The sequence below is a fragment of the Rhea pennata genome, chromosome 25 (genome assembly GCF_028389875.1).
Source record: "Rhea pennata isolate bPtePen1 chromosome 25, bPtePen1.pri, whole genome shotgun sequence".
NCBI lineage: Eukaryota > Metazoa > Chordata > Aves > Rheiformes > Rheidae > Rhea > Rhea pennata.
Window position 1 is genome coordinate 1184737 of NC_084687.1, and position 12101 is coordinate 1196837.

Sequence of the window (12101 nt, forward strand, 5' to 3'; positions counted from 1 at the left end):
CACAGATTCACACGGGGCAGATACAAACCATGAGGGGAATTCCTCCCTGGACAGCCCACTAGGAGGCAATGGTTGCTCCATTGCTCAGAGGTGAGGTTTTGTCCTGAACACCCTACTCTTGCACATGCTGGGCTTGGCATGGCCTCAGCTTCCTGACCCACTCAGTGCAGGAACTCTGATGAAGGAGGCAAATAAGACCTTCAACAGATAGGACACTCTAGGACAGGGTCTGATCCTGTAGGTCATGCATCTAACTCTACACTTCTGTCTCTCCTCCCTGTAGGGTATTGAGCCATCAGCCTGCCCCACGACATTTTATAAGCAGCCTTTCCCACAGTAAAGAGTTAAAGTACATCCAAGGAACCTAGTATGCTGTGCCTTGAGCATCAGGGTGGAATTATCCTTGTCCTTTTTTGTGCAACTCCATTGGCACCAGTCTTTCCAGCTAACAGGGATCATGGATGCCTTCAGCCCTTGGTCTCCTTCTGCCCAAGTCAGACAGCTGAGTACTGGAGGTTTCTGCTTGCTTTCAAGTCTTTGCATTTGCATTTTGGAAAGCCTCTGGGAGCCTTTGCTGGTCCTGGACTTACTTACAGCCTGGCTGTGATATTTCAGCCTTTGGATGGCCCTGGTGGGAGCATAGGCACAAGGAACAATTTCTGGCCTTTGTCCTTACACATGACCTCGAATGGCTCCCTGGGGCATTCTTTGGGTTTAGAAGCAGTCCATTCACATCCAAAACACTGGACACTTGGCTCCAGCTACCTTTAGCCCATCCTTGCTTTGTCAGGAACGCATTCTGCTCTCCCCAAAATCTGAAGGTCAAGCTTCAGGATCACTTAGGAGAAGCTGTGAAGATGATCAGAGGGCTGGAGCATCTGCCCTGTGAGGAACGGCTGCAAGAGCTGGACCCATTTAGCCTGGAGAAGACTGGGGGGGGGGTCTTATCAATGTCCATAAGGACCTGAAGGGAAGGTGTCAAGGGGATGGGGCTAAACTGTTTTCAGTTGTCCAGTGCAAACTGAAACACAGGAATTTCCACTTGAACGTGAGGAGGAATTTATTCACAGTGCACTGATGGAGCACTGGAGCAGATTGCCCAGAGAGATTGTGGAGTCTCCTTCTCTGAAGATATTCAAAGCCCGCCTGGATGCAACCCTGTCTAAGATGCTCTAGGTGATCCTGCTTGAGCAGGGAGGTTGGACTAGATGATCTCCAGAGGTCCCTTCCATCTTTACCAATTCTATGAAGCTGGAACCTGCAAGGAAGTCTGGAGGACTAATCTTATAGACAGATGCTGTTAGAAGAGTGACTGTCTCTTTAACAGAGATGTCATAGGAGAGGTGAATGAGTGCAGACCATCCATTCCCAGCAAGTGCTGGGACCACCTATTTTTCTCCTGTGTCCCTGTGCTTTCTGAAATTGCCTTGAGCATTCTCCATCTCTTGCCTTCCTCTGCAAGCTCCTCAGACTTGGAGGAGACTAGACTGCCTCTCTATTGCCTTTTTCAAGCATGCAGCACAATGAAGTCTTGGTTCCAGCTGTGACCTTAGCAATGAAAAATAGCTAGCATCTTCATGGTCTGCCATAGGGCTCAGCACAGGACAACAGCCAAACCAAGATTCCTCTCGGAATATTCAAGGGGTGATTCTGAACTGTCTAAAATTCAGAAGGGCATGAACAGATGGTTGCTTCATGGGAGCTGGGTAGAAGATACACATGCAGGTTTGTGCTAGGGTCCCTGGGCCTGACACATACTGAAGATAGGAGTACACAACCTAGAGCTCTTTGGCTCAACTAGCACAACCTGTCTTCCAGCTTGGGAAGGTTCCAGTTGGATTTCCCAAGGTGCTGACACCAGGGATCACTGAGGGAGCATTGGCAGCACCTTGGAAGGACTGACAGCACAACACTACCCACAACCTCCCTTCCCCTCTACAAGAACATTATTGAGTGACAAGGTCCAATTCAGAGAACTGTCCTATCCAGGCCCATAGAGTCATTTTGGCTCTCCAGGAAGGAATATCACCACTCCTTGTTAGGTTTTAGCAGCAACTCTGCCCCAGCTATACCCTACTCCCAAACAGCTCTAAAAAGCCTTATTAGCCACATTCCACAGACCAAAGATTCATTTCGGCATTTCTGCACTAATTCACAGAGAAGTTTTGACCAGTGCTGATACCCAGTGTCCCAGCATTCCTCAGATCCAAGACTTAAATCAGAGCCAAGCCATCTTGAGTGTATTGTGTTTGAGTGAATAATACAGCTCTTTCCCACCACTCCTGCCTCTTTTGTGCTCCTGACTTTGCAGTAATTGTATTTGTAGTAGCTTGCACTGGCCAGACCTTCTTCCCCAGTTAGGTTCTATTCTAAATTTGACCAAGGTTTTATCTGATTTGAAGCAAGCTGTAGGAAGACTTTTAGCAATGCACTGTGGAGGTAGCAAGAGAAATACCACTTAGAATGCCATATGCCATCCAGAGGTACCACTCACTGAAGTGTTGTGCTTGACCACAAACTCCTAGCATTTGATACCAAAGTTTGAGTTCTATTCTTTAAAGGCAGGTCCATGTGAAAGAGAGATGCAGCAGAGCATTTGGGGGATTCTGAGTGGATGAAGCAGTGTGAAAAGGTAGCCACAGCATGTTACCAGCTCAGGTGAGTAGAGAATGATGCTCAGCTTGCTATAGAGCTAACCTCTTCTCATCTTCCAAATCTTCAGCCTGCCACTAGAGGACAACACACAAACACATGTGAGCCTTGAAGAAAAACACATTTACACTAACAGGAATGAAATGGATCTGGAGTTCCCACTCCCTTTAATAAGGGCATGATACAGCCCACACTGCTCACAGTGAACTTCAATTTAAATGAGAACTGGCTGAAAAGTGACACTTTCACCCCAGTAGGATTTGTTTATGAATTCCAGGTTTACCATGGAAAAATCAAAGCTTGTTGGCTGAAATAACTTGATGTCCAGACTCTTCATTTTGCCAGCAGCCAGGTGGCACACAGGAATATCTAATATCTATGTATTATCAGGTCTCAAAAAATGAAACATGGAAATGAAATATCACAGCCACGCTGGAATAAAAAGCAAACGGAAAAGTCAAAGTAAAATGAGAAAGGCAGAGCAAAACCCTCCACTTCAGACCATGTTGCTCCAAAAACAATGTGAAAAATGTCATTGCAATCAATGCCTTCCTGGGGAGATGGTTTTATTTCAGCAGAATGGGAGTTGTCAATAGGAATCTCTTCAGAGTGATTTTTTTTAAAGTGCTTTATTAATAGCGTGCTTAGCCAGAATTCTGCATCCCCAAGGAGAATTCACTGAGCAAGAAATTGTCAGGAGCTCGCAATGTTGTTGTTGTCTGTCTGTTTAAGCTGGAGAAAGAGAGTGGGAGAGAGGAAAAAATTGTAGATAAAAGCCGCTATTGCAGCCAGGACCACAGTGATAGGCCTGACACTTTCTTCAGATTGACATCAAATTTCTGGCTGCTGCAGGACCAAATTTCTCACTTCAGGCCACACTAACGCTCCATGTCAAAGCTGGAGGGGAAGGGTTGTCAAGGAACCCAGTGAAGAACCCTCTCTCTAGGGAAGGATTCCCATCTTCCCACTAAGCCCTCCTCCACCCAGATGGCTGTGTTTTACATTTGGAGATGTCAAAGCACATTGCAAATGTTTAATTAATGATATCTCGAGAATTACCCATGATGGAAGTGGCTTAATTCCAGTTAAATCAGTTCCTGCTCTCAGACTAAAATTCTTGCTCCTCTGCACTCAGTGGCAAAGTTTCCATTGACTTCAGCAGCGAATGAATTTCAGCCTTGAGATTTTGGATTTTAAGGGACTCTGAAAATGAAATAGTTTCACATCATCATCCAGGTCAGCATGTGTGCATCACCCAAGCCTTGAGCTCAAGATAGAACAGAACTTTTTGGAAGGGATAGTCCATTATGACTCGAAGACCTACATGGAGGACAGAGTCCACTCCATATCCAGATTAATTGGAGCTTTGTTTGTTTCCCATTTTGCAGACATACCTTCCTGACCCCAAATATTTTCCCCAGCTCTTTCATCATGCGATAATGCAGATATCAATAAGGAAATTCTTTTTCCCAAAAGGCAAAGAATGTTCACAGGAAGTAGGCACCAGGGAAATAAAAAAGAAGAATAACTAGCTGAGGGAGACTAGGAGGGACAAGAGAAACACACTGTTACTCATATTATTCAAGATCCAGCTAAAGTTAGGCAGCCCAGTCGTTAGCTGTCTTTCTTCAACAATGAGAGATCCATATTCAGCTGCCCTCCTTGTTACACAGATGTATGTCCCTGTGGAGAAATCCAATGTGATGCAAACTGTGGTGCCAGACTTGGCGCCCATCACAGAATCCACTGTGATGGGAGGACAGTGATCATCCCAGCAAGTGGAACTGGGTAATCCTGAACAGCCAGCAACTGCAGTCATGAGAGAGGAATGGAAAGGCTGTGCAGAGCTGAACTTTAAAGCAGGTGCTTCAGGCACCCCTTTTGAAAGCAGGTCTGGGTGTTGCTCTATCCCTGCAAAAAACATTGCTGAAAGAATCCCTCTCTCCTCCCCTGGACAAACTCAGTAGTTCCTTCACACCCAATAGCAAGAAACTTTAATCTGATACTTGCACATCCCACACTTCCTGAGATACCTCTGGGCCTTGACCTGGCCTGGTAAACAGAATAACCCCCTAGTTCAACCAAACCTACCCCACTTCGCGTAAGAGAGCTCCAGGTCTGCTCAGGACTATGGGGTGATCAGTCAGCCTCTCACTGTGGTATGATATCACTTCAACCCTCGCTCCACACATTAGTCCTCTATTTTGACCTTTGACCATTTTACATGTGGCTAGAAACAGCTCTTGGAGCATTCAGAACCAGCCACCTACTCCTGGTGTCAGTGCCGATCAGTTTCTGCAAATGCAGCTCATGCATGCACACAACCTTTTTCTAGGTTAGTACGGCACAGCTGCAACAGCACCACATCCTGCCATCCAAGCGAGCAGAAAGGAGCCCTCACTGAGCTAAGCACTATGACACTGCTGTTCCATCCCCTGTATTTCCCACCCCAGACCCTGCCCTATACATAGGGTTGAGAGCAATGGCAGGAATGCTTCTGAGGCATGCAAGAGCAGCGGTGAGTGAAGGTCAAACCACAGGACAGACAAACCAATAGCCCTGAGCATGGTTGCTCCCAGCAAACAGCTAGATGTGAGTTCCCGCTCCCTTCTCCCCAGTTACACCCAGACTTTCCAGTTGCAGCTGGCTTTAGCAGCCAGTGCAGACACACAGAGTTCTTTATCTGGGGTTATATTTCAGCGTCCCAAAGTCTGGAGCACTTGAAGTGCTGGTTGGGTACTCCTGCCTCCCTATTTACACTCCTCTGCCCTGCCAGAGCCAGCTTTGCCTTCCCCTACACTGCTATCTCACAAAAATATTGTTACAAAACAAGCACAGGTCCTAGAGCTATGAACAGGTCTTTATTTGTTGAGGTTTCTTCCCCCCCCCCCCTTCCTTTTGAATGAAATTACTGCCAGCTCTAAGGGAGAGAGAGGGAAAAGAGTAGAAAGTTTAACTCCTCCCATTGGAGTGTCTCACGCCCCTGCCCAGCCCTTGAAACCCAATAACCAAGATCATTCAACAATGCTTTCCCTTCCCTGGCTACATCCTTGCTACATTCTGAACTGCATAAGATACCGTGCCTACAGTGTGTGAAGAAGCAGGGTCACTGATCTTGATCCAGCTCAGACTGGAGGGATAGTGTGAGCAAACAGCATATCGCACAATTCCTGTGGGCTGCAGCCAAGGCAAGGATGGACAAGCTCTTCTTCTGGGGCATTCTTCTGGCCTCCTCTATCTACTTCCAAGCAGTGTCTGAGGAGCAAGATGCTGCACACTCGTGCCCACTTCAATGCCACTGTGAAGAAGATGGCATCATGCTCTCGGTGGATTGCTCTGAGCTGGGGCTTTCAGAAGTCCCTAGCAACCTGAGCCCTCTAACAGCTTACCTGTAAGTACTGCCCTTGTTGTTTCTTTTGCAATGCTTTCTCCAGACCCCTTAGTCAGCTGCATCTTTGCTCAAGCTTGGGAGTTTCTGCCACATTTTCCTGAAATGAAATTTCCACCAGAAAACAGAAACAAAACAAAGCAATAAAAAGGGCAGCTATTACTCCAGGAGCTACCAAGTTAAGGCAGCTCCCCCTCCTCCCTGCACCCCTTTGCAAATGCTGTTTATATTGCCATGTTATGCATGCTTTGCTTCTTGATTACAGTGGATCAGAGGAGCTGATTTGCTGAGTAGATTCTGATTTTCTGAGAGCATAATGGAGTATTTATAGCAAGCAATTACTGCAAACTGTTCTGGGATCTATCTGTCAAACATTTCCATGGCTGTGATAACTCACGGCTTTTGGGGTTTGGGTTGAGCTGGCCACCATCAGTGTCCAATTTTCCTGTTTAAAATAAGTATGAAAGTCTTATAAAAAGGTGTGAGAGTGGGGTTTTTTTGGTTTGGCTTAAAAGTTCCTAAATCTCTGAATGTTCCCCTTCCCCTCTACTATTAATAGACCAAAGAGTTAAATTAGCACAAGGACTGGTGAGATCATTTCTAGTCCCAGAGACAGTATCGGGGTCCAATCTGATTAGTGATGATTGAGGATATCCCCAGGATGAGCAAAGGAGTCCATGAAAGGACCACAGAGTTTGACCAGCTCCATGTCTCCAGGAGAAGTAACCTGTTTCTCCGGGATACAAGTTGTCCCTGGCCTGCCCTAGGAAAATCTGGTCTGTTTATTCACAGAAAGTGCTGCAGTCACCAACCTCAGCTGTGCAGCATGTAGGCTGAGAAGGGCCTTGTCTTTCCCATCTAGGGATGCAGCTAAAAAGGAGCCAAAGGAAGCTGTGTGTATTACAATCATACACAGCAGCTGGTAGTCCCCAGGCAGTGATGAGGATATAAGTTTCATGCTCGTCACACCAAGAAGAAGCATGTGTCCATGTGTGCAATATGTATTGTGTTGCTGGTTTCCTAGTGTCCATGGCTTGTCCTGTGATCTGGTTGCTCTATGGTTAAGTTTAAGCACACTAACCAGTTCAGGAAGTGTTTTGCAAAGCCAGGTGGAAGCTGCTGTGGCTGAGTAAGAGCGAGCTTCTCTTCCCCATCTTACCTGCCTGAGGACCATGTTGCTTTATGTCTTGTGCTGACCATCAGGTGGCCAGAGTCATGCTGGGTCACCTGAGAAAGAAATACGACAGGAAAGGATGATTTTCACTGGAGAAAGATGAAGGAACTGTATAATACAAACTGTATTTCTATGGGAGAGGGAGCTATGGAACACTTAGCCCCTGAAGTGCATGCTGCATAGGAGTACCTCCTCTGTCCACATTCTGGGGCTAAGTTTGGAGCTAGCTGCCTATGAGTGTGATAAGTCACTATGGCTCTGGAGCCTGCCCCAGCAGAGGTGGTTAAAAACAGGTGAGCTGTAAGCTTGGAAGGTTGCAGAGCTCTGCAGCACCCATGCTACTATGAGGACAAATGATAGCCTCATCAGGGATACACTCCACTTTTGCAGTCCTCACAAGACAGGGTACATATGACTGGCTCTGAAGAGAATATGTTGCCATCCAGGTCTGCAGTGTTCCTCATTGGACTGTGAGCTACAGAGAGCTATGTTGCATGAACCAAGGTCGACCACTAAATAAAACGGTCCTCACTGTCATATTTACCCTGATGTGGTGGTCAGAGATGGGACATAGAGCCTAGGGATATGGATTCTGTGTGCAGGGTGTTCGGTGAGCAGATGTTTGAAGACGCTTTTGGTCTACTGCAGCAGGTTACTGTGCAGCTGCTTCTGGCAGAGTTCTGAGTATCTCTGGGACTCAGCCTTCAGGATGGCTCTGCAGTGCCCATTGATTTGGGAGTGTGTCCAGTTGCCTTGGTCACTGTTCTGCACTCCCCTGGGAAGCTGTGAGCTGCTACAGCAGCCTGCTTTATTCACATGGTGGCGCTAGTGACAGCAATTTGCAGGAGAAGCACCAGGAATAGAACCTCCCCAGCTCCATCACCTTGCAGGAAAAGCCAGGTGTAAAATCCTTATGATGGAAACTGGCAGGTGTTGGAAGGTACTGCATTTCCCCCTTCCTCTTAGAGCTGGATCTATATGAGGGATAAAAGCACATTTGTTTCATGACTCTCAAGTGCTGCCTGTGAGTTAATAAATAAGATAATATAACAGAGGTAGGAAGGAAGGATGAATTTGGAACTATTGGGAGAGGACTGAAGAACTGTGTTTGCTCTCCATTTCTGTCATTACCTTCTTGGTTTACCTTTGGCAAGTCAGAGAAGATTAGTTTCTCAGTTATGAAGTGCGGAGCCAGGACTGATTTTTCCAAGCAAATCAGCACAAATTTTGTTGAAACTGTGGCTCTTCAGGAGAGCTCTTAGCTCTTCAGGCAAACTCAGACTTTAAATCCACATTCAGATATGTAAAGAAATGACTCAGTTTCTTTGTAGAGCTGGAAGTACTGAAAAGAAAGCTTGTAATGGAAACAAAGATCATGGAGCTGAAGCTACTCCAAAAAGCATTCCAACTTTATTGATTTATGCTTTGTCTTCCAAGCAAATTACTCATGAGCCTTTCTGTAAAGAGTAGGTCTCTTAGGTGCAAAATAAAGCAAAGGATCTTCATAATAACCTCTGATTAGACACTGCCTCACCACTAATGAGCTTGCATTCGTGCCCCATCCTGACAACACCATGTCTCCATCATGCCTGTCTCTTTCCAAGAACTCTGTCCTTCTCTCTGTTATACCTACCTGAACAAGAGTTGCCTGATCCTGGGATCACCAATCCAAAAATAAGCTTTTTCAAGATGGAGGCACCATCAGTGAGTTTGCAACAGTGGTCAGAGATTAGAGAGAAACAAGTCACCTCTTACCAACAGGATTTCTCCAGTAGGCACTCAGACCTGTTGGTATCTCCTTCGTAGTCCTGGAGAGAGCCTAGGCAGCCAGCTCAGCTAGGGCTTGTCTGTGTTAAGAGACAGAACCCTGCAGGCAGCCTGAACTCATTCAGGTCTCATGCTGGCTCTACCATTCCATTTCTCTGTAGCAGCACAGACCACCCTGCCTGGTTCATGGCATGAAGGCTTGCCAGCCTTAGCAGAAAACCTGGCTGGGGGATCAAACTGTGTCTTAGCATGTCGTTAGAGCCCAGCCATGAGACACTAAGGATTAGCACACCCTGTCCTGTTCAGCTGCATCCAGACAGCCTAGGGCCTGTACTAACCCCAAAGTTTGGGCTATTTAGAGCGTAAGGTTAAGAGTTAGTTAACATGCCAGTAAGTCCTACCAACAGCATGACAAATATCACAGCTCCGTCTTCCACAGCCAGTATCATATGCAGGGGAGTTGCTGTTGGGGCTGGCAACAGAGGTGTGTTGGAGCTGATGGGAGATCTCTGGAGAGGACAGTAGCAAGCTAAGAGCAAGAAGGAGACTGGTGCTGCAAAGGGAAAAGTTCCTGTGACAGCAGAAAGGAGACTGTAAAGGAGCACTGAGGAAGATGGTGTCAGGTAACAGAGGAAAGCAGGGAGAGGAAGACTTGGCGCAGTGCAGAATATTAACTTGGCTTCACCTACCGGCACTGCTGTAAACTTTACGTGTGACCTGACTGAGTGATCTCACCTCAGATTCCCTGGGATATACAAGTGCCACCACCAATGAACTCGGGGAGGTGGCGATGGGGATGTCAGTCCCTGAGGTCTGGAAACAGGACTCTGACAAGCCTCAGATTTTCAGAGCAGATAAGTCCTACTACATAATTGCCCTGCAATGCAATCCTGATCCCACCTCTGACTCACCTGTATCTGGCTACTAGCCTCTTGACAAAGGGAATGGAAGGCAATGCTGGGGTAGTGGGAGGGTAAAAAAAAAAAGAAAAGAAAAGAAAAGGACACTGCTACAACGATGTTGCTGGTACCTGCCAGGTACCTCCTAGGATCAGGCTAGTTTGCTCAACCTTAATTGGCAGGAAACAGAGGACTCAAAGAGACATAGTTCCTCTAACATCAGCAGAGCACACCCTCATTAGTACCCACAGATGGAAAGTGGTGACAGTAGCACCATGGTTATGTGGTCAGGTCAACCCATAAACTCTGGCCAACCAGCACATGTATTGGTTAGAAAACAGACAGGTTGCAGTGGTGTCTTGTTTCTCACTCATCTCTGATCACTGTTGTAAACTCATTGATGGTGCCTCCATCTTGAAAAAGCTTATCTTTGGATTGGTGATCCCAGGATCAGGCAACTCTTGTTCAGGTAGGTATAACAGAGAGAAGGACAGAGTTCTTGGAAAGAGACAGGCAGGTTGCAGTGGCACTGCAGAGGTTGCAGTGCCTCTCACCCAGCCTGGACTTAGGGTATATGAAAAGGAACTGGGAGAATTCTCCAGAATCTCAGGATACTTTAGGAAGTCACCTCTGGATGTCTCTGATTCAACCCCCTGCCCAAAACAAGTCCAGCTTAACAGGTTGCTCAGGGCCTTGTCCTGTCAGGTTTTGAATATCTCCAGGATTCCTCCACCCCATCCCTGTTCCCATGTTTGACCACTCTCATGGGACTTTGTTTTTTCTTCATATCAAATTGGATTTTCCCATGTGCCAACTTCTGCTCATTACCTCTTGTCTTCTCTGTGTATCTCCAAGAGTTTGGCCCATCTTCTCTACACCATCCCAATAGGTAGTTGAGGACAGCACTAAGATTTCCCCATTTCATCTCTTGCAAAGACTGAACAAACCCACTTGCATCACAGAGCATGGAATATAGGCAGAGTTGGAAATAATACAATGAGAGAGAGGGGAGCATACAAGGAACTGGGGATATTTCACTGGAGATGATAAGGATGTAGAACACAAACCTGTAAGAAACTAGACATCACTAGCACTGCTGCTCACAGCTCAACTGGAGGAGATGTACATGGCTTTGGCCCTTTGGTGAGCTACTCCAAGCCATCCCTTCATTTCCTAGAGCCCCAGACCTTCCACAGCACCAGGAAAGTGTCAGACTCCACTTCTGCTCTATGCCCCATCTCCAGAAGTACTGGAGAAATCTGTATCCTTGCCATGTTTGCCCCTTGTCCCAAGACCTGTGCACACCTTGCAGTGGAAAAGGGTAACCGCTGCACAGCTCACTACATGCAATATTATTGCTCTATCCTTGCAAGCGGGGAAAGACCAGAGGTACAAGACAGACTGATGAGGTAGGCTATTGATGTCACAGCAAGATTTGCAGGGGGTAGAGGGAACAGGGTTGAGTCTTATTGCTCCTGGATATCACCAGGGATCTAAGGAGTCTGCCAAATGGAAAGCTTTTCATTCTCCATGCTGTTTCTATGGGGAATGGGGACAGGAGCTCTCAGGGTAGTTCTCATCCTGCAGAGATATTTCAAGCCATCACCTGGTATTTGGCAGCCCACTGGGAATCTGGGGCCAGGGTGCCACAACACCCGTGTTCTCCACTGAGCTGCCCTCTGGAGTCAGGTGGCTGCATGGACCTATCCCAGTGACTCTCAGGAAGCAGGTTGTTTGCTGCTCTGACATGATTTCTAATACTGTCACATGAAGCCAGGCAGCCATTTGCCTGGTCATGTAGCACTACATCACTGCATCCCGTGCAAGGAGAGCTTGAGGGAAGATATCTCTTTCCCAATATATATTTTCTAAGTACCCACAAAATTTTGGGTAGGGGAAACAACAGAGTTTTAAGGGTGACTCTGGAGCCACATCCGGAGCTCAGAGCAAGACAAGCACCAACACTGAAGGCAGCTTGTCTGCCTCCCCTCAACCCTAAGCTCTCCTTATTGCTCTGCCACAACCTCTGTCCCCCTGCTGCCTTCAGCTTGGGAAGGGGGAAGATGGACCCCATCACAGCCACCCTATGAAAAGCAGCAGCCCAGAAGATGAGCAGCTCTGGTGGCTGAACTACAGGACCCTGGGCAGGTGTCAGAGCAGTGGGGAGGGATGTTGGGGTTAAACGTGGGGTGACATGGAGATGGGATCTTCTGCTGCAGGG

The 12101-nt window shown here is 47.1% G+C and overlaps 1 protein-coding gene across 1 annotated transcript in view; it reads left to right on the plus strand.

Annotated features, from left to right (window-relative positions):
- Window positions 1-2830: 2830 nt before the first annotated feature.
- Window positions 2831-12101, plus strand: part of LGR6 (leucine rich repeat containing G protein-coupled receptor 6) — a 166713-nt gene continuing 157442 nt past the window's right edge. Inside the window, exons 1-3 of the mRNA XM_062594778.1 lie at window positions 2831-2905; window positions 3385-3451; window positions 5836-6043. Coding sequence (XP_062450762.1) covers window positions 2831-2905; window positions 3385-3451; window positions 5836-6043 — 350 coding nt within the window. The remainder of the gene's footprint in view (window positions 2906-3384; window positions 3452-5835; window positions 6044-12101) is intronic.